Genomic DNA, 23,910 nt, shown 5'->3' on the forward strand with positions numbered 1-23,910 from the left:
TCTGCAGGGATGCCCAAAAGCACATCATTCTTGACAGTGTGGCACGACTTCATGCCTACCTCACAGCCAAGTCTAGTCAGGCTAGGTAATGGTGACCATCACCCTTTTCATTCTATAGTTAAATGGTTACAGCACTCAGGATGCAAGACACCATGGTTCAATTCCCCCTTAGCCTGAGGGGACTCAAACTCATATGACCTACCTCTTAGGACCATGCACTAAGCACCATGTTAGAGATATTTTGAATGGGGAGGAGGAAGTGGGGAGACAGATGGGGAGAAGTATTCTTAGTCTTTCCTCTGGAAGCCATTCTACTTTCCATGTAATAGTTAAATATGAAGTGGTCAGATACACAGACTGAGCATCTCTGTAGAGCCTAGTGGTCAGGACACTCATTTAAGTTTCAGTCCCTGTACTGATAAAATATCTTTATTTTATTAGAGCAGAAACATGGACATAGGTGTAGAACCTTCTTTCAGGTGAGTGACTTAATCACTAAACTATTCTCTCATTCGTTCCCAGTTAATTTTATTTATTCTCATTTTCTATCACTCTTTTTCTCTCTTTTTCTGGTCCAATGTATACATTATTATTCAAAATAAAGTTTAGGATTACAGCTCCATCTGTAGGGCACTCTCTGGGAAGAGAAACATTCATCATCCTTGATGAGTGCTTTAACCACTAGTTAAGCACTCTAACCACTCTATTTGCTTCCTAGTCGTTAAAATAAAGGAGTAGTCCCTCCTTTTGAAATGTACCCAGTTCCAGGAAAAGGTTCAATACTGTAGAAAAGATGTCTCCCTGAAACCAGAGAAAGGCAGCAATGTCATGGAGAGGGATGGAATTTAAGACAACCCCTATCCTTGTCATTTCCTATAGGCTACCTTAAAAGGTTCTCTGCTCAGTGTGCTGTTTTTTGTGGATCCAGATCTTAGACACAAATACACACAACAGGAAAATACAAATGAAGAAAGAAGCTTTACTTTTTAATTGAAAATGTAAAAATCATGTGAATCATGTACAATATTTTCTCATAAGGAAAATTTAGCTGTTTCATAATGTTTCACAAAAGTGCAAAACATTTTATTTTTTATAAAGACTTTTTTCATAAAAGTAAAACTAAAGCAGTATCACAAGGCTATCTTCTAAGTCCTCAGAAAAGTGAAAATGTTTAACAGATTAACTTATACACAAGTGTCAGGAGCAAGGACACTTCCATTTATAAAAATGCGAAAGGACACACAAGGCATAGAGGGGCATGGGTCTTTTGTTTAAAAACACTTAAAATCAAGTGACGTTAAAACAGTACAGACGTGTTTTCATAGGATGGTACAAGTTATAGAATTGTGTTTCTCTATCCTACCTCAAACAGTGCAACAGTGATTCAGTGTAAATCTCTACAGTGTTTCATTGATTCAATACTTGTGTTCAAGTATGTGTTCATGAGCATGATCAAAATCCCTACTTTGCTATTTGATTTTTTTTTTTGTTTCTAGTAGGTTATAAGTTACAGTAGATTCTCTCCTACAGTATGTCTCTAAATCAAAGAGGAACTGATTTCAAAATACATTCTGTAATAACCTGTTCAATAATGTTAGCTTAGTCACCTTAACATCTGTTGCAAAATACACAAGATCATTCTGACTCTGTATGCCAAAAATTATAATAAAATAAAAATGGGCTTTATTTCCATATACAGCAAAACTATTCAGCTAAATTAAAATAAATTCAAGATAACATGATGGCTTTTTGGCAACAGAGACATGACCCTACTGAAAATAAATTTTTAAAATACACTAATGATTTCTTTTTTTAAAAATTCTGATAAATGTATCCAAAATTGTTCATATAAAATTAATTATGAAAACCTTAGAGGATAAAAGAAGAAGGATGTCTAACCAAAACAATAAAGAATGTCTGGCAGGCAAAATAAATTAATTTGATTAAATTATATGTAATCTGATAATATTTGGTCTGAAGAAGCGTGCTGGAGTGTGAATGTGTATGTTTATGTGTGTGTGTATGCGTGCGTGCGTGCGTGTGTGTGTTTATAAATAAGTATACAAGAGCTGAAAGCCAGCCAGCCTGCCAGAGGTCAACTTTTTTGTTGCATTTTTTGCGCGTAAAAGTCCCTGCATGTCTCACAGCAACGTTGATACCACCTCATGTCCTGACAGAGGTTCTTCTCTCGTATTACCCTGCAGTAGACTGGCCACTGGTCTCCAAGGCACTTGAATGTTAAAGCAGCTGTGAAACAACATAAGAAAGACATACACACAGCTATGTGTTATTAAATTTGTCAGTAAATAACCAGGTAGAAAAGGCAGAATTGTTGAAGCTATGTTACAGCCTGGTTCAAACTTGTTGAAACTGATAGGTTTAATTACTCCCCTCCATTTAGATACCAGTAAGAAGTAGATAAGCCCATGTTTCTACCAAGAACAAGGGCAAATGCAAGACTGCTGGGGAATTTGAATGTGCCACATGAAGTGGCTTTGGCTGGTTATTATTTTGAGAAGGTGCATATGGAGGGGGACAGGGACAGTGGATGAAAGGTAGTTCAGGTGGCACGAGTAAGACGGCTCTCAGACTGAAAGGAAGCTTTAACAAAGCCAAAATAGTACTATGTGGCCATGTCTATGGGAACTTTTGAGGTGTAGGGGGAAGGGGTACATACTAAAAGAGATTTGGAGCTGGAAACCAAGCTGAGAAACAGCTTCTGGTTATTTCATTTTCTCCTATGCTTAAGAAAGCACATGTTATTATAACTAGAAACACATAAAAGCTATATGATATCATAATTAATTCCACCCCTCCCTCCCCACTGGAATACCCAGCAAGACCCTGAATTTTGGTTAGCCACTCAGATGAAAAAGGGATCATTCTATATTGTCTCAGTAGATTCCCTGTCAAAATGGCACAGCATCTACCATAAGGGCATTTATAAACAAAGTTTTAAATAGTCAAGCTTAAATGAAGCAAATAGCAAATGACAATTACGTAGACAATGAAAACTGCAAGAAAATAGCAATCACTAGCTGCAGAAATAAATATTCCAGCATTAGGACAATGTGTTCTTTCAGGCCTGATCATATTTTATTTACTGCAGTCTCTTCCTTTCTGGTCAGGACCACTGAAATCTTATTTATTTATTAGATTTATATCCCACTCTGAGAGGCTCAGAGCAGCTTCCAATAAACAAACAGTTCACAGACAGGATTCCTCAAACACCCAAAAACCTGGGAAGTCCAACAACCCTGTGCCTATAACCACCACCTCCCTGTCCACATTCACACAAGCAAACTTCTGCCAGTCCCAACCACGGCTTCCCACCACCACTTACGTCCGCTTACAAAAGCCTTTTACTACTCCCAACATCCCATTACAGGGGTGATCCCCCCACCTTTCCTCAACATCCCCTCCAAGCCTTTACATGTCTCCTGCAAAGGGGCTGTGACTGTAACCCCTCTCCAAAAAATGCACCTAATTCCACTCTCTCTTCCCAAACACAACCCTCAACTCCAAAAAACCCTACCTAAAAGGTAAATGAAAGACCTCCATCCTTGCTTCAGCTGTAGGGCAATGCTAAAAGGTGCATCTCTGTGCACCCTTTACTGCTGTATTTTGGCACTGGCTGCCTAGGGAGGTCAGGTCCATTAAAATCATGCTGCTAAGATTATCCCTGGGTCAGTGCATCCCATCATTAACTTTTCTGTCACTCAACTGGTTCTTTACCTTCTACCACATGAACACAAACTTCTCTTTCTCTCTTTTTTCACCGTCCTTCCAAGTTGCTCTAGAGCTCATCGTGACTGACCTTCACTCTGCCAATATTCCAGAGAGTCAGCTTCTAGCTTCATATTTTCTTCCTCACCACCATCGATGTATGAGAAAAATGCTGTCTGTAATACGTCAACCACCCTCCACTCCAAAAAAAAAAAAAAATCTATCACATTTTTTGAAAGATTCCTCTTTAAGACTTACCATTACCTTGATGCCAAGGGACTATGGTTACATAGATAGTAAGTTGTGCTATTGCTTACTATGCAGAACAGGCTCATTCAAGCTATTGTCATCCACCTCCCCTCTGGTCCATCCACCTGTTTGTCCACTTGTTCTATCCCCCATGCATGTTTACAGTACTTAACACAGAACACCTTGATCCCAGCAGTTTGGAACCACTAGACACTATATATATTTATACAGACACTTTGATTTATATGTCTGTCTGTCTGTCATGTCTACAGGCCCCAAACTGAGATGTGTGTGTGTGTGTGTGTGAATTAATCTGATCTAATGTTATATGTTCCAATGTTATACACATAATTAAATGTGCAAACAACATTAGAATAGAACAAAAGCTAAGAGTAGGGCATTGAAGACATTGTTAAAAAACCCATCATAAATTGCATATCCTTTGAGGTGACAAGGTCAGTCTCTATGCAGCTCTCCTTCAATTAAAATAGAAAAAAAGGCAAGATTACTTCAAAAATAGAAACTAGAACAGATGTCAAAAATTGTTTTTGACAGGTATTGCTATTGCCTAGTAAAAATATGCCTGAAGTCTTAAATGCAAATCTACCCAAGGAGCCTCTATGGCCCACCCACTCTATACATTACATTTTTACCATGATTAACTTGTTAACTGTGGCATAAACAACAAGGATGCTACATACACACCCAATTTAAGGGTCTATAAAATGGCAAACTAGCCATAACATTGTTCGACATATAATGTTGAACAGCAGTTAGCAATGATTTTGGCTAGTGCCAAAAACACACCAAACTCCACCCACACCTTGACTCGTCGTGTCAGAGACAGGGAAGCCATGAGGGGCCCAATTCTCACTGCTGGTGGCTGCACGAGCATCTTCGAGTGGACAGCTGAGGACAGGCCAGGGTTGCACTGCCCTAGCCCCTTCCCCGCTGTGCACTGCCACCACAGAGCCAGGGCTGGAGTGCCAGAGACTAGTGCAGCCTGCCCTGAGACTGCTACAGCTGCCCTGAGCTCAGACCAGCTGTGGCAGGCAGCTGGCAGGGTGCAAACAGCTATGCCAAGCTCCACAGCCACAGCACCAGCTCTGTGGCTGTTCACATAACTTTGTGCACGCAGCTGGGAAGGGGCCTGGGCCAACACGACCCTGGCCCCTCCCCTGCTGGCTGCCCCAAGATGTGTGTACAGCTGCTACTTCCATGGAGCCAGGGCTGCAGAACCCTGCAGAGTAGTTTGCAGCCTCCCAGCTGCCTGCCACAGTCAGCCCAGGCTCTGGATAATGGCAGGAAGTGGCAGGCAGGCTGCAAACAGCTGTGCCAGGTTTTGCAACCCCAGCACTGGGCTTCATGTGTGCCTCATGACAGATGGTGGGGGAAGGGCTGGGGTTGTGCTGTCCCAGCCCCTTCCTGGCTGTGCATCCGGAGGCACGTGTGTAGCCACCACAGCCACAGAGCCGGTGGCGGGGCTGCTGAGCCCTGTGCAGCTGTTTGCAGCCTCCCAGCTGCAGCCAACAAACAGGCTCTGGGCAGCTGCTGCCGACCATGGAGCCTGGGCTGCTTGCAGCAGAACGTGCAGCCTCTCAGCCACCTGCTGCAAGCAGCCCAGGCTCTGTGGTCAGCGGCAGCTTCCCAGAGCCTGGGCTGGCTATAGCGTGCTGAGAAAAATGGCCTCGTGTGTCATGCTCTGGCATGCATACTGGGGTTGTCAATGCCTGATGTAGAACAGCTTTATGACTTGTTTGTGCGTCACCTTGAATTGAGCGTGTGGCCAGCTGACAATCAGCTGATTGTTAATTTTGGCTGGAGACTGCACCAGAGTCTAGAACCAGCCCCAGAGTGGTCCCCAGCCCAAAATGACAATCAGCTGATTGTTGGCCTCGGTCCTGGCCCTACGGATACCTAGCTTTCAACTTGCTGGTGCAGGGGGAACCTAAGGCTCCCCCTGCGCTGGCAAGTAGGTTGTGAATTGGATCTGATCCTTGATTCCAAAATAGCGCCTCCTGCAATGTGGCATGACAGGAAGTGTGATTGTTGGCACTGGGAATCAGATTTCATGGTGCATGTAAATGAACATCTGCCAGCAGTCTTAGACATGCTTCTGGTAAGATATGCCCTAAATAATATTGAGTAAAACTGACTGTGAGATTACAAGCATCAACACTACACATTCTGATCCACAAGAACAACATAGACTTGTGGGGTCTAATACTCACTTTCTGGCCCTTTAAATTAAGTTAACACATTTTAATCAACTGGAAGTGCCTGTGTTGTATTTATTTACATACAGCTCTGTAGCCTGTATGAAGATGCGTCTACTTGACTAAACTGAGAATGACTATGATGGGAAGATGGTATTCTGCTTCTGATTGTTATCATTTGGGCACTTGTGAACAAAGAAAGATAAAATATGAAGGACAACTTTGTCCCTCTGAAATAGCAGATGAGAAGGACTGTAAGATACAGCTGCCATCTGATCCAGCAGGCTGAAACAATGGCCACAGCACAAAATGCTTTAAAGGTTAAAAACATCAAAGAGGAATACCCTGGGTTGGCTCAAAGGGAGGATTATACACACAGCCTGAAACATTAGACTTGCTCTCTGTGCAGGAATAATCTGTTTGACAGGAGGGTTTATCCTAACAAGAGCTTTGAAAAATCATCTGGAAAGGGTATACTGGGTGATAGCAAACTTTTGAATATACCCCCCAATCATGCTCAAGGATCAGACTGACATTTTAAGGACCTGATGGAGAGACTAGCATCAAAACTCCAGTAGTATTTTAAAATTGGTCATATTAACAGCTCTGTCTTTATGGCCATTGTTGAATTCCTTCCAGATTTTCTAACAGGAAACAGGTGAAGGAACTTTGGGATTTTAAAAAGGGTCTCAATTACATGATTAAAATCCCTTTATGTCAGTAACTGAACTTCTCATATCTTAGGCTTTCAGGAATAGGGGCTAGTAATTTGGCCTAAAGATTGATGGAAGGAATTATTTGCAGTAAACTCCTTGAACCACATGCTTCTTGATCCTGCAAAAACCATGAGAAATGCTTTTGGAAAACTTTGCAAAAAGACTTTTGAGATTTTTATAAGTTTAGGAAACTGCATGTTGCAATCTGTTCAAAATATATTTCTAACACCAATCTAACAGCATCACTGTCTGCATGTTTAGCAGCACTTTTAGAACACCTATACATGCATCAGACATTAATGAATCAAGATTCCTAAAATCACTCTGAAGGGTCCTCAAAGTTATGCATGGGGAAACTGAGGTAAAGAGATGTTAAAATTCAACTGCCTGAATAAATATTATTAACAACAATACATTTATTATATTATAACTGTCTTGACTGAGGAGAGCTGAGGATAGAATCAAAATCACCTGAGCCCCTGCCCTATGCTATTAGTCACAGACCATCATTCACCTTCATAGGAGAAGACAGAAAAGGTAACTACTGCATCATCATAGTTTCACAGATTTTCAGGGTCAGAGGGGACCTCAGCAGACCATTGAGTCCAACCCCCTGCCCCGGGCAGGAAGAAGTGCTGGGGTCAGATGACCCCACCCACGTGTTTGTCCAGTCTCTTTTTAAAGACTCCCAAGATAGGGGTAGTTACTTTGGCTGCTTACCTAACCTCGGTGATGTGATGGTGTTTACATTAATTTTCTCATTGCAGGGTTGAAGATGACAGGGTCTGTATGCTGCAGGCTTTTCTGAGGAGAAACATTCATTGCCATGCCTTCCTGTGATCTTGTGCATGCACTGGATTACTCGAGACTGCATTCCTTTGCCACAGGTAACTGAGCACTACAATAGAAGGGAGAAAGGCATGTATTAGAATTCTGGGTTTGCCCATTAAAATTAGGGTGAATTCCTGAGCTCCATTAAAGTCCATGGCTGTGTTGTTGCTGACACCAGTGAGCTGGGATTTTATGACAGATTAATTAATGAAAACCATTAAAAGAAAAAAAACCCCCTAAAAATGTGGTAATGGCTAAGACCCAAGGGAAATTGTTCCGATCCTGTAAGGTGCCCCTATCCTTGCCCCCAATTGATTATGATACCTCTCCAGGATTGGGCACTGGTGCCAACTGCCTTTTATTGCCCAGGTGACTCATCTGACAGCACTAGTGGTAAAAGCACCAAAGCAAAGGAACCCCCTAAGCAACAATGGCTGATCTCCCACTGCAGTTTCTGAATTTGCACTCATAATACATAATAATAGGGTTGGGTGGAGCAACGGTAGAAGCTCAGAGAGACTGAAGAAGAAAGGCCATGGTGGGTGAAGAACCAGCTGTACTCCCAAACCTGCTGTACAAGTGCTTCACCAAGCAGAGTATCTGCCAATTCTTTTTAAATCTGTCTTCTGGTGTCATGCTTTCTTCAAGCATCAGATCGGTCTGACATGCCACTTTTGAACTCCTGTAACATGACAAGCTCATCAATAGGCTTTTTCCTTCACTCTTACTCTCCAAGCATGGAGTGTTTGGAACAAGGGGAAAAAAGGGGATGGCAAAATCAAGAAAGGGAAATAGGGGGAAGAAAAGAACCTGTGGGAAGAAGTTGAGATGTGATGGATAGAAAAAAGGAAGTGGTCAGTGGAAGTTGTGCCAACAAAACAGGCTCATGTGGAAAATCCTTCCTTCATGCTGAGAAAGGAAACTTCAGTAGCACTTAGTATAAAACTATTCAAGGTAGGAGCTGCCACTTTGATAAAATTGCTGTTCACTCATGCAGTAATTTGAGTGACAAATTTTGGGCCCTAATGATGACCGAGCAGGGACTGACTATACACAGCACCATCACAGAAAAGAAAAGCTGATTGCTTGTTCTCACTGAGCTGTCCCCCAAATCACTTAAAAAACTACCCCAGATAGTTTTCAGTCAGGTATTCTTACACACAATGGTTTGTAACCACTGAGATCCAAAGTCTGATTGCTTCTTTTCTGCAGATTACGATCCATATCAAGTAACAGTCTTGGGACTGACACAGTCCTAAGGCTGGTGGACTGTAGAAATATTCTTTTGCCACCCATGAGCATAGACAGTTGAAAGATAATATAATAGTGACAATATATAAGGGGGAAGTTACTTGTTACACTTAAACCATACTAAATCTGTGGAGTGTTAAGCCATGTAAAATTAGAATGTGCTGCAAGCAGTTGCATGTTAATGCCATTCTTGCCTGCAGAGCTCTGACTGGCCACTAGAGGACTGTTGAGCAGGGGCAGGGCTCTGTCCCTTGGCTCTATTCCTCTATTCCTGCTGTGGGTGGAAGGGGGAGGAGGGAGGAGGCTGGGAGAGGTGTGAGATTCTGGAGGACTACAAATTGCTTGTTTTATCTCTGTGGAGCAGACTGAAGTTATCCTAATATGAGCTAGGTAGTACTACCCAGAGTTAACCCTGGAGCAACTCTCGGACATTCAGAGGGTACTTACCGTGAGATAATGAGCTTTAACATCTAAACACTCATGCTTTAAGTGCATTTAGTACAATCTAAGTGTAGCATGTAACTTTACCCTTAGTGTGGACCAGTTCTACTCAGAGCAGCAGTACATGTGTCGGATAGGGATAGGGACAGAGTTACTGTCCAAGCACTTATTTATATTCCAGAGGAGATGCATAGAAAACATTTCTGAATTTAGAATAAAGATTGCACCTAGAAACTATTTAGCCATCTTATTTCAGTGGTACAATGCACACAAGTATCGTGCATCACATATCAACATACACATGAGCATTAATTGTACAGACCCCAAATCACCCTAACCATCTTACTGTAAAAAAGGTGAGTGGTGTCACATAGCCTTTTACCGTACAATATTTCAGTGTAAAGTATGATTGTGAAATAAAATCCTGGAAAATAAACCAAGGCAGTGCCTTACAAATGCATATGAAATCTAATTTGCATATGAAATCTAATTTGAACTGATGAAACCCACTTGCTGATTGACACGAGCTGAATCTCTTGAGGTATATGTACGCTATTTATCCAGTCACATATATGCCATTGCTTTAACTGTAATTTCATTGCAAAATAACAATATATTGCCATTTTTTCCTACTCTGCTAGTAATCTTGACTCTAATCCTTTATTTCATCTGCTTTCTTACAGTTATATTTTTATTACATGTTGGAAAGTCTTACAACTGAAAAATACTTTCAATGTGATTTTAATCTCCTGTACACAGATGGACTAGAAAACTGTGTGTTTATGCAGTCACATGGCACGTACTACACTTTTACTCAAAGAAATCTTAGCGTTTGCCTATGCCACTGCTGTAGCACTCTCAGGAGTCCTGCTCTCAAGCATGCCCTGCACATCCCCTCCTGTTCTGCATATCCCAAATCTGGAAATGAGGGAGTGAAGCTATTTAGAGGCTTTCCTCATTGCTGCTCTAAAATATGCCAGGCACAGATCTCAAGAACAGCAGCAGAATGGCTTCACTGCCTCATTTCTGGGCTGGGAGCTTGTGGCATGGAAGCAGTTAGGCAGTATTTGAGACATTCCTTAGAGTACTCTTGAAGGAGTATTGGCAAATTTAATTTCTTAAACACCCATATAAATCTATCCTTAGAGTGCCTTGTTTAACATGCATTATGACACAGAACTGGAGATAAATTCAAACCAAACCCTGGATGCAACTACTCCAAACTCTGGGAGAGTGTGGAATTCAAACACAAACAGTGACTACATCCCCTTAGTATTCACCAATTATTCCACTTGTTTCTTCCAAGGTTTTCAGTCTTATTCAGATGCAAGCATGGGCCCATAAACAAATTACTGTGAAGTAAGGGAAAATGGGGCTTTACAGGGTATCAGCTGCAAGGTAACTGTCCATGTAAACACTCTGGTGAATAAATGCGAACCCATGGTAACTTAGTCTTATTTTACTAAGGGGTTGCCATGAAGGTGCAGAATCTGACATGCTGTAAATCTTCACCCTTCTTTTTTTAAATTATAGTAACTTGTTTGAGTGCCCATGACCTCTTCATGTTTGAGTGCCACCAACTTCTTATGTTATATATTTTCCATTTACATATTAAATCATATTACTTTGCAGTTATGTAGTGTTTTCTACCCAAGGAAACCAATGTGCCTGATAAACAATTAATTATCATTTTACAATACCCTTTTGGGGAAAAAAAAATCCCATATTACTATCCCCCTTTTGCATGAGGAAATTGAGGGTGTTATGTGTTATGTTGTGTCAGGGTTGATGGTAAGAGGTTAGATTATGGATTTGTATAGGATGATTTGGATGGGGATGATCCTGCCTCAGGTAGGGAGTTGTGCTAGAGGACCTATGTGTGGCCAGCTGACAAGCTGGAAGTCCCATCCATCCCTATTTCTCTATGATTTCTATAAGACATACAGATAATAAAAGTGACTTGCCAATGGAGACTGTGGAAGGTTTGTGAAAAGCAAGAAAAAAGATTTTCTGATTGCCCTGAGTTTTAGTCCTAAAGCCATTCTTCCCTTATCTTGCCACCGTTGTGTTGATTTTAACTCTGTATTTATTTTTATTTTGTATGACTTTGAAGTGATATTAAGCAGTAGAAAGTGATTCTGTGATCCTGGCATGGTGGGGTTCTGTGTCTACTTGTTTTCAGTGACTTCTACATCCAAGTTGATAGGTTTACAATTTAAAAGATGATTTTTCACATTACTCATACTGTAAACTCAGTCTGGGACCTGGTGATCAAGCTGTACCTAGTTCACACATCATCACCAGTAATAACAATTCTGCATTCAGAATTCATTTAACAATTCTGCTGATGATTTGTAAGCCAGAAAATAATTCAAGGTCACTTTCCCATTCTTGTCTTCTCCCTGCTGCATTATAAGACGTATCAAATGTATTTCTGTCAGCACAACTTATATGCAGCGTGGATTCATAAAGGTTTAAAGTGCAATTTTTACACTGTCAATTTTTCTGATCAGCACTTGAAAACCAAGTAGTCTAATAAACTCTCTCAATTATACATAGCCTTATGTCATTTCAACAAATGGAGAAAAGCACATCACTGGATGGCATTAAAAATAAACCACAATTATTCAAGTCCACTAATATGTGGTCTAAGAGCCAGATTTGTAGCTGGCTCCAATCACTGCTCTTTACACACCTGATCCTGCACTACTTCTTGGCCAGTTGAATCCATGGAATTGCAGAGGTGTAACAAGTAGGGTCTGTGCCCTGGGTGGCAGCAATGGCAGGGGCCTGGCCGGCTGCAGTGACTGCCATTTTTGGACTCCCTTCTAACTGGGTGCCTGGAACTGGTACCCTGCTCTCTCACTGCCACTACTTCTAATGCTACTGTGGAGTCTTAGGATTATGGTGAAAAAAAGACACTCACTTTTCCCCTCCTTTGGTAGCTCTTGAAGGTGGCAGAGTGCCTAGAGGCACAGATAGAAGTTACAATTTTTGCGTAATCTGGCCCCAGAAAGCACTCTATTGATGTGACCAAATAGAAGTGTGTGGCTGCAGACCACTTTAAAAGGGCCTGAACCTGCAAAAATCTGAACTCTCATTGCATGAGGGTTCAAATGGACAAGCTGCAAAATGGAGCAGCTTCAGTAACTTCTGTCTGTGGACTTCCCAGCCCATCACTGTTTTCAGAATGGGAGTGGGGAAAGGGAATGGAGGGAGTTTGGTTGGGGGCTTTTTCAGCCAGCACTAGAGGGTAGGGTGGATTTGTTGGAGGCTCCCTGAGGTGGGGGGGGGGGGTCCAAAACACCCACTCTCCAGCACTGGATGGGGAGCCCCAAGAACCAGCTCCCTATTTTCCTGTTCTCCACTCCCATTCTCAAAATAGTGACAGGGTAGGAGGGGCATTGCTATGGAGACCGGGCTGCAGGCTCACAGCAAGCAGCTGGAATCCTGAACTCCTGGACCCAACAGAGAACTCCTGCTTTGCTCAGGGCATTGTTGCAACTCAAAGTGCTTCCTGCAAAGTGCTGAGTTGCAATGGGGAGGTGCTCTTCTGTCTGTGCCCTAGGTGGTGCTCTGGTGTTGCCAAAGGACCCTCACTGCTGGCAGAGCAGCGGCAAGCAGATTGAGATATAAAATCCGTCTTTCAGTTTTGCCACATATAGTACTGCACAGAGACCTGAATATTCACTTGCATACTTTAATTTGTGTGGCAAAACTTCTCCCAAAACCATTTCTAAGACTTATTAGTTCTCATTAAAAATATTCAAATCAGTGCCTGTTCCATCCATTATATGTAAATTTTAGGCAGCAGTTCCTCCTACCACTGTCAATTTTAGGCAGCAATTCCTCCCCCCACAGTGGATTATAACTGCATTAGTAACTTCCTATGTTTTAAAAAAATAAAATTATCCTCAAGTTACATCACATTATTGCTTTCCACTTATGGTATCTCTTCCATGCTAATGTTATGCAATGTTTTACTCGGACAAGATTCTAGTTAAATCAAAATAATGATTTACCTAAAATACATTACTCCAACCTAGTTCCTTAGTAAAATGTGGAGATTCAGCAGGTTTTCTTAGTAAAGCCTAATTTAATTTCAATCTATTCATTTAATCACTGAGGATTCACGAATACTCTCTTATACCTTTTCCCCTAAAAGAATGTCACACTTGTACACACGGTCCTTTTTGTGGCGTTTTAGTTATTTCTTACTTCTGACTGTTCAGATGACCTACATTTTGAGGCCATGTAACTGATTAGCAAAAATTCCCGTAGGACAACTGTGTTTGTAGGTTTAGACTAAATGTTCTAATATTCAGCCAGAGTTTTTTATGTGGCTGTTAATCTGTGCATTTTGGACATAGTCCTAAAGGTACTGTAAAACCGTTCAAGCAGCAAGTCATGTAAAACACTCATGTTAAAGGCTCTATAAGAAAACAAATCTAGATAAATATAGTTAACAGCTATTTTTAAAATGTTATTTGCATAAAATCTAAACACCCTATATATGTATACTGGCCTACTTTTGAACTTCTTTTGAACATACTTTTAGGAACAGAAATCTAGGCGTTAAATATAACAATCCTTACACTTGGCATACAAAACAATTACCCAAGATTCCTTCTTTTTGTTCCCTGCCAAAGATATATATTTTGGAGAGAATACATATTCCCATGGCCAACAGCTGAGGAAGGTGCTGTAATGCTTTAGTTGTTTCCAGCTGGCCTCAGTAAGAAGTAGGAATTCCTAAATTAAGGAAAAAATTGTCACTGGCAGACAGTAACGGTCAAAATGCATCTCTCAGCCAAGACAATAGGCAATCATTATAGAGCCTGATACAATCTACAATGAGAAGCGCCAATCTGTGACAATGTTAACATAATCAACTTGGACCGTTTATCTTCAAGAATAAATGAATCACTCAAGAAAGAGTTTTAAGTCTTAAGTAGCATTCAAAGTGGAGAGAGATGTTCTCATAAGGAAACTCAATGATGAGTTCTACTGGAAATTATTAGTGGAGCATTCCTAATCATTTATGTATAGGTTTGACAGTTCCAGTATTCAAGCAGTTTCAACCTTTTAATAAAGTGAGTGTGAAACAAGCACACAGAGGAATAAAACATTAGTAGCACTGTGCGTATCTGCTGAAAAGTTTTCAAAGTTTTTGTTTAATTTACACCTTTTAATGTAGTTTGATTTTGAAGGCCGGTATTACATGATACATTGTACTTGTTCTTATAACTATTTTAAATATTCTTAAGCCATGCTAGTATTGCTTATCAACTTTTATGCAGTTATTTATGTCCCATGCTGTATTTACTTTCTTTGTAGAGGCACTCATGTATAGTACACTTAATCACAAGGAAAAGGGAATAATGGAACCAAACATAACAGAGTCTGTGTTCCCTCATGCATCATTTACAGGAAGGTCTCTCTGCCTCTCTCATTTCTGACACACCCAACACCTCAGAAACTAGATGCCAAATACAAAATTGAGAACTTGTGCTATGCTTAGTTGAGAAAGCCCTGCTGTCGGTCTCTTCTAGGGTAGCCACTTTTACTTTTCCCCTCCCTTATGTCTTTTCTTTTTTCCATTGTCTTTCTTTGACTGTTTTTCTTCTTCATTCTGAACTTTCATTAGTACTGGAAAATGGTTGTACAAGTGTCTTTTGTCTGAAAAGCTGAATTTGGGCTCAGTTGCATCTTTGTCAGGTTATTCTGTAGATGAGTAACTTTCTATCCCTGCCTTTTAAGTTTGAACCTGGGTTCTGTCAGTGGTGGCATTCTCAAGGGGAACTGACACACAAAAATTTGGCATACAAAATACATAAAGTTCTTATCCAATCCTTTCTTTCTACAGAAGTCCTGAGGCCCATAGGAAGGAAAGAAGGAACAGAAGTGACACATTCTCTCATTCCTGGGTCCCAAAGGAACCTAAAAGACTCATCAGATGGGGCAGAAAGGTAGTGACCTGCGTCACTCTGAAGTCAGGCAGAAGGTAGGGCAGGGTGGCAGCTTAAGCTAAGTGAAGATAGTCAGGGAGGTTAGACCACATTTAAAATGGCCACCTGATATAAGGTAAGTTGGGATAGTAAGACTAGTGGGGAGGGGTTGGGGGGGCAAGCGGGATCTGTGGGGGGTATACATGGGGTGATGGGGATCAGCAGGAAGGATCGGGGGAGCAGGTGCAATCTGCAGAAGCAACTGGGGCCATGTAGGGTCTGTGGGGCATTGGTGGGGTCTGAGAGGGTTTAGTGGGATTAGGGGGGCTCACAGGGTCCATGGGAGGGTCTTAGGAGGGGACTGGGGCTATTTTTATCTCTACCTTCACCCCAACACGCTACATTCCCCATCCCTCCTGCCCATCCATCTAGTAATATTTACTTGCTTGGCTTCCAGCAGTGCAAATGCTGATAAAAGCAGTACCAGGAGTGGCTTGTGGGATGTGGGGTTTGGTGGATTGGTGGGGGGATGGCGAGGGGCTGGAGGCCTAGAAATAACCTGGTGCCAGGGAAGAAAATCACAGCCCTGGGGCTGGGGCCAGTGGCTGGGTTTTCCCGATTTTAGGGCTGTGCAGGTAACTGTACAGAAGTTCAGTACTCTGGTTTAAAATAGATTAAGTCTGATACTACATTAATCCAGGTCTATCTTAGATTGGGTTCTGCAATTTTTAGACCAGTCCGTGTATGCAGAACTTCTGTACTGTTATGGGTTTAACTTGATTTCCAAACACTGAGACCAGGTCCGACTGTAAGGTCCACCATGGGTGAAGTAAGTTAAATTGGCTGGCTATTTTTAATCCGATCCAAACTCCCCCTAACCTCCTTGAATGTCTGCACTTAGCTTTAAAGACAAACTGGTTCAAAGAGGTTTATGAAATTTGCAGGATGAAAAGTATCCAACGTGCTGCCCTGCTCTATATTTTGCCAGATGAGGCAGGTAAACAACAGTCCTAAGATCTGCGGCAAACCATGGACTTGAAACTGAAGTACGTCAACTAGTAACTAAAGGGAAGAAATAAGGCTTCCCTGTTGGTCCATGAGAACCCCAAGGACAACAGAATGTGACACAAGTAATTCTGCCTGATATCAGGGGAGGTTCCAGAAAAGGATGATTGCTCTGCTCCACAGACAGCCATGCTGCGTACCCCAAGACAAGAAAAAGAATAAAGCTGAGAACCTAACAACCAGTTACAACTTCCAGTGTGTGGTGCCATCCAGTTCAGAGCAATTTGGGGAAGGGGGGTGGGCAGGGAGGAGAGGAGAGGAGAGGAGGGCTAACTTGTTCCATCTGGTCAGAAGGAGATAATAGAAGCACATTCCATATTTGTGTTATTCCCCACTCCTTGCCATGCTGCTTGCATCAGAAGGTGCCTAGGGAGAAATGCAAAAACTGGCTATGCTGTTTCTAAGGGTTTCCCATGGATGCCCTCCACTCCCAGTCCATGCCATAGGAGACTGGCACAAATACTCTGTACCAAAGGAGAGATAGTAGTCTCTTGATTTTTTAGAAGTAATAGTCTAAATCCTGTTTTACTTTACCTGCCTAAGTGGTATATATATAGCCATGTAGCTGCACTTTTCGGAATCTAACCTGTTTTGGCATTCAGCCCTGCCTGAACTAGCCTACTTAGCATGCTCAGCAGAGCTATACTTTCATTGGACAGCTGTGCCAGGAAACAGAATCACCCTCACATAAAACCAAGCATGTCCCAAAAGCTTATTTGGACAGCAACACAAGGAACAGGTGACAGACAGTGGTTGTGGGGAAGAAGTGGAGCAGAAGAGCCCTGTCCCCTTTTTCAGCCCTAGACTAGTAGTTAGGATATTTAAGCCCCCTTCACCCCAGAGGGTTGAATCTGAATCTTCTACTACCTAGCAAAGTACTCTAAACCTTTCCCTTCAAACCTAGCATCACTGCATCTTACAGTTTGGTTGCTTACAGACATGAAAAAAACAAAACAAAACAGCACTTTATTTTCAGCTTAGCATGCCCCTGAGTATGCCCAGAAGAGGCATCACATTAGTTTGACTCGGCTCACCCAAAATCCATATAGATCACATACTTTAGCAGGACATTTTCATGCTTTGATCTAATAGCTGACTGAATCAGCTTTAGATCAGAGCACCAAAAAGCCCCACTGAAGCACCCCATCTATACACATGCTGGGGAGCCAAGTCATAATAATGTGCTTCTTCTTCCCATAAAGCTCTGTTTTGTTTCAATTTGTTTTGTTTTTTCATGTCTGTCAGCACCCTTAGGCTAGGGACAGATATTCAAAAAGCCAGAGCCTGAATTGATTAAATCTTTGCAGGTTAGTCTAACCTGGCTAGGCTAAATCAGATTTGTAACTGGACAGACGTCCCAGAAATGCAGGCACATGCCTGTAGTGGCTCAGGCTAGAAGCCAGGGGGTGCTAGAGCAGCCCTCCTTTCCTTCCACAGCGTGGAGCTGAGAGGGGTGTGGCCAGGCTCTGGCAGGACACTGTAATTAGCCCACCAGGGAATTGATAACAATCTTTATCACCCAATTAAAAAAGGAACAGAGGGGCATTACCAACTACTTGTTGGGTCTGCCTGTTGATTCAGCATGGAGGGTAGCCAGCATGTAGTTGGCTAGCTAATACACAGACACCTCCTCAGCAAGGCACAGGGGAGGGGGGAATTCCTGCCTAGCAGGGAGTGGTGAGGGGGGAGCTGCAGCCGGGGATCAGAGGGGGGTCTGGGACAGCCATTGCATAAACTGGTTTGATCCAAATCAGTTAAGTCTGATACTACATTCAACCAAGTTTTTCTCAAACTGGTTTATGTGCATTGAGCATCTGTTCTGTTACAGGTTTAAACCAGTTTCTGATCACTTAAACTGGTGTATTAGTAATGTCTGTCCCTAGCCTTAATGTTCATAGGATAAAATGGATAAATGGTACTGGGAAGTTTCCTGCCCCACTGGGAGCAGGGACCAGGTCAGAATCTGGTATCTCCTTTCTAAGAAAGCATCTATTTTGCTGAGCCACACATCCTCCGACTTAAACACCTCTTCCTGGCCCCATATATCTGCCTGCCCTGTGGACCAATTATAAGAGGGCTAGAAAGGGTCTGGATAATGCTGGGCTGACCTATGGTCAGATGGTTAAAGCACTGTTCTGAGATGCAGGTTCAAACCCCTCTGGATTACAGGGACTACAGCCTGAGTCTTCCACTGCTTCAACACATTCCCTCACCATTATAATACTGGACTAAAAGGTAGAAGGCCTTCCTCTTCCATTTTACTTCTGGCAGAAATGCATGCAGGGCAATTCTACTTCATCCCAAGGGGAAACAAACAGTGTAATTTTACTTGTTATTTTTTCTGGGGTTTTAACCTTATATAGACCCACATACTGAGAGGTAACAGACTAAAACCATTATATATGTTCCAACAGGCAACTGGATTTTTATGTGAAAGTTGATCTGTTGGCATTGAGGTGTTTTGAGGGGAGAAAGCTTTGGGATACTCATTTCTTCATGTGTCTTTTTTTTTTTCAATAACAGAATACAAGTAACTCCAAGAGAAGTCAATTGTATTTTTACAATGTGTGCGCTAGCTTAATTACTATTTGCATGCATTTCTGTAAGTCTAATGGTGGTAAATGTTTGCCTTTAAACTATTCTATTAATTTAAAAATGCTTCAACCAATGAAAACTGTCTCCCAGAAAACTGTTAGCAGTCACATGAGAAAATCATTATGAAAGATGTATCTCATATCTGTTTATGGATTTATACTGAGTGACATGCTCAGAAATTATATTAGTGGAAATTAGTGTGATTAATCTGTCTATAATATAATATGTATTCTATTACATTAAAAAGTCATCATGGATGGTAAATGAGAAGGCAACCAACAAATGAAATGAATTAAGTACAGTGAGTTAATGGGGATAGAAGCTTATTGCATAACAGCTGTTTCATAGTAACTGCCTATGAACCTGCTCTTATCCCATGAAAAGTGAAAGGTAACCTGGGCAAATTAGACCTGTTTCACTGAATTGTTAGCTAATCCAGGTTAGCTTTCATTTACTTCAGGTTAGGAGCAGACACATAAAGACTTAGCACAGAGTAGCTAGTCACCTGTAAGTCCATATCTCCATGTAATTTACTATATTTTCTTGGCTTCTTCATTTTCTGAGCTATCATAGTACTTCCTGCCATGGCACCTTTGATACCTCTGGATGGTAATTTGCAACTACAACAACAACAAAAGAAGCTTTCTAGTAGTGATATTGTGTATTAAGCTAACAGAAAAAGACCATAGTCTGAAAACACTATTGGTTTTGAATAATCAAGGTATTCATGAGAAAACAAATGAGCAAAGAAACAATATATAAACTCTACAATTCCTCAGACTATATTGTCTGAACCAATACTTCTAATTCGGAGGATCACTTGGAGAACTGTCCCTTTAAAAATATAACAGTTCTTAGATACTGCCTTCATACGGACCTATAAGGCCTTCTACATAAAAGTGCAAATTCCTCTGCACAAAAGTGCAATTAGAGGAAAAATGGTGTTTTGAATGAAAAGACAATTCAGAGAGCCCATAAGGAGCATAAACAAAGCAACTCCAGAGCTGCCAACACAGGATGCCTGGGTAATGTGCCAAATGTTAGAGAGTACCACAAGTTTAAGAAACTAATCAATCATTCTGTTTAGTTTATGTGATAGTCTCCTTAAAAGAGCCCCCTTTCCAAAACATCTAGCATATTATATCATTTCTGAAAAAAAAGTTTAAAGTGAAGTGTGTTGAGAAAAAAGAAAAAAATGCTTTGTTTCAGATAAAATTCAATGTATGCCTTTAAATAGCACTGTGACATATAGCTCCTTCTGTTTCTTTCAATAGTAAGTAAATCAGGGTGTTTGGTTCTAACGGTTGCTCTGTTTCCATTCACTGTATTTAAATACACAGGATAACTGTGATCTGAATTGATAGCAGGTATCTAAGCCAAATGGATTCAAAAGATTTTTTTTTAAACTGACAGTTATGAGAGAACTTAGCCTTAAGAACTTTTTTGGCAGAAATACTGTGAATCTCACATGAGAGCCATTTCTCCTCAAAGAAACCAATGTTAAAACAGCTTGAGTCACCACTGCATATGAAGCACAAAAAAAAGTCATAAATATTTCATATCAACGGAACAAGATTCATACTGGTTAACATAATTTTCTCCTCACATATTTAAACACGCCCATTGTAAGTAGATACATTGTTTAAAAATTATTCTAACTGCTACATTATTAGAAAAAGCATATCAAAATGTAGAATTTTCTTACTGTACTGAGAGAGCACATGGAAATATGACTATGTGGGAAATATCTCAGAGCCAAAAGGCAGATCATGTAAATCTGCCAGAGTAGTTGCAAATCTAAGTTTACCAAATGATCACATTTTTGGTGAAGTTATTTGCATTTCAATATTATTGAAAGCATTTGGGGTGAAATTTGAGAAATTAACTAGTGCAGATCCTACATTAATCTATGAACAATATCCTTCTGTGTTGGAGGAGCAAAGATTAAGTAAAAAAATCTCTCTTCTAATATCTAGAAATACCACCATACTATAATTTATTAAAATGAATAATTTAATAACAAATGGTTACCCTGATTCTGCTTAACTTTTAAAATTTACTAAAATAATAGGTAATATAGCTCTCAATTGAAGTAACCCCTTAGAAAAAGATTTTTAAAAAATAATGGTAATATAAGATTTTCAAAGGTCTTACAATAATAATGTCTACTATAAGGTTTAGGAAGAGTGGTGAAACATAAGGTGAGATCATGTTTTATGTAGACTAAAAACTGAATACAACAGATATAATAATATATACCCTGTATTTTTACTTAAAAAATAATAATGTGATTTATAGAAATGAGCAATTAAACCAGTGCTATGTACTTACGAACGTACAAAAGATTGGATAAAGTAGAAGTTATCTAATAATATGAAATACTCGAAGTTACTGAAGACCAGGAGTGATGAAGACAACTTCTAAAAGAGTTTCAATCAAACAGATAATTGAGTTGTGTGTTTACAAACCCTATAATCACAGATATTAGAGAAAATATTTAGAAAGATGGGTGACATTCATATACTGAAGTCAAGTACAAAATAATGCATGCTGGAATGAATAATTTAATTTCCATGCCTATACTGACAAGTTGTAAATTAGCCGTCACCTCCCAGGCACTGCTGTGGATAGTTTAATGAAGTCATCTGTTCAATGTGCATCAAGATCCAAGAATGAACAAGATGACAGCATACAAAACAGAGAAATTAACATGCAGAATAAAAGGTGCTTTTGTACATGAATCTACAGGAAAAAATAAATATATCAGGTGTGAATAGGAAGAAAAAAATAGGAATAATTGTAAGAATCATTTTCGGGATAAAACAAAGGAGGATTCTAGTCTTTTAAAGGCAGGCATCCGACAATGATTCTAAACTGGGGTTCTGTGAAATCCTATACGGGTGCCACAGGGTACAAGAAGATAGGCACTCTCTTGTGAGGCATTAAGCACTTTAATATATATATTAGTTTTTGAAATGGGATGCTGATAAATTCAGAAATGTTATGGAGGTCAGCTCATAGAGTAAGTTGGCTCACAAAGAACTTAATTTAGACAGACTAGCCATGATACAGTAAAGCTCTTGATGGAAGGTAGTTTGCATTTGACTAGAACAGTTTATAATGCTAATCCATGAGGCTTATTATTTGTATTGATTTGCAGTGATCGTGCTATAAAAGGAAGATAAGTTTCAGGCTATAAACTAGACTGCCCATGACTAAGCTACCTGATACTTGTTTAAGATTGATTTTGGAACAGAAAAATGTATGTAAGTTTCTTCCTTCCTTAAGAATACCCAATCTTATCTCAAATACTGTTGGAATATGGAATATTAATTATACAACTGTATTATTATATATAGTATTTCAAACGTGAAATATGCTTAATTCTAAAATAAACTTTTTTCTGATGGCAAAATATAGGCTCCTTTGAAAATTTTGAAATTTGCAAATTGAATTGGAAGAAAACAGTCATATCACTGAGATCACTAGCTAAACTAGTTTACCGATCTAATATACCACTAAACTATCTCATTCCAAAATTCTGAATATTCAATAAATAACCAGGTAGGATACCTTTACTGAAGACAGAAGGACAATTATATTTCTCATCATTGTCAGTTACAAAATTAGGACCATTTAACATTTGCATATGCTATACTATATGCAATCTATTAGATTTAAGATAAATTGGCTTAGATCATATCATGATAAATTTCTTAAATTCACCTCCACTAATGAAGGGGTTTCTGCTGTTTCTGCTTCACTGGAAATAAAGCAGTATGTTGATTATACAGGCATTTCTACTTAGATCAGTAAGCCAGAAACCAATCATTCTTGTCAATGTGAATTTTAAGGAGTGACAAACTGTAGTAAGGAAAATGGAAGCCAGACTTCATTGCTTAATGTTTCAGGCTATAGATAGAACACAGGATATGGTGATAGCCGACTGAAGGGACAATCTACAAAATTTGTCAAAGCGCCTATGATTCAAAATTGCTAACTGTATAATTATAATTATCTAGGTCTGATATACAGCTATATTATATATATATATATATATATATATATATATATATATATATATAAAAAATATAGAAAAGAAAAGAAAAACAGTTTAAAATCTTTTAACTGTTTAATTTTAAATTATTATTCCATTTTAGCAACATTCATGATAATCTCTTTTTCCTAGAGGTAAGTAAAAACTACCAAGATGAAGTACCTTTAGAAGTCTAAAGGCCATCAGTTGGGTAATCTTATACGCTCATATGGCATCAGCTACCATCTTTTTGCTAATAATTTGCAAATCTGTATTGACTGCTGATTGGTCTTCCTATTAATTATATCATCTTGTCTTCCTGACATCATCTCTTTAAAGTAGTCAAATTATAGTGGCTAAAAACAGCTTTTTGACATATTGGGCATGTCTACATGTGTGCATTTAACACACATTAGCTCAATTTAAAGTGCATTAAGGGCTCTACATGTGTGCACCCTTAATGCACCTTAAAAATGGCAATTTAAGGCTATTTGAGCCTAAATTTGATACCTGCATAAAGTAGGTATCAAGTTTATTCATGAATAGCTAAATTGCATTAGTAAACATGTAGATGTGCTAATGTGCATTAATGTGGTGTGTGTCCATTGACTTGGGACTAACTTTAGTCACAAGTCGGTCTACACAACCATGTTAATGCACATTAGTGCGTGCATATGTAGACGTGTGCCTAAATTGCCTTAATGCGCAGTAGGCCACTGTGCATTAAGTTTAGGCGTGCATTAAAGCACGTGTAGTCATGCCCATTATGACTATATCACCCCTTCTTCACTCACCTTCTGTTCAGTTAGCTCAAGTTCATGAATCCCATTCTGGCT

At 40.0% G+C, this 23,910-nt stretch overlaps 1 protein-coding gene across 3 annotated transcripts in view; it reads right to left on the reverse strand.

Annotated features, from left to right (window-relative positions):
* Window positions 1-959: 959 nt before the first annotated feature.
* Window positions 960-23,910, reverse strand: part of ADAMTS19 (ADAM metallopeptidase with thrombospondin type 1 motif 19) — a 277,546-nt gene continuing 254,595 nt past the window's right edge. For 2 of the 3 annotated variants that reach the window (XM_019478175.2, XM_019478176.2), the window contains 2 exons: window positions 7,628-7,805; window positions 960-2,247 (listed from right to left, as the gene is read on the reverse strand). In XM_019478175.2, coding sequence (XP_019333720.1) covers window positions 2,096-2,247; window positions 7,628-7,805 — 330 coding nt within the window. In that variant the 3' untranslated portion in view covers window positions 960-2,095. Of the gene's footprint in view, window positions 2,248-3,817; window positions 3,927-7,627; window positions 7,806-23,910 lie in introns of all 3 variants that reach the window. The other variant, XR_002087243.2, reaches the window with a different exon arrangement.

Source organism: Alligator mississippiensis, chromosome 3 (assembly GCF_030867095.1).
Source record: "Alligator mississippiensis isolate rAllMis1 chromosome 3, rAllMis1, whole genome shotgun sequence".
Taxonomy (NCBI): domain Eukaryota; kingdom Metazoa; phylum Chordata; order Crocodylia; family Alligatoridae; genus Alligator; species Alligator mississippiensis.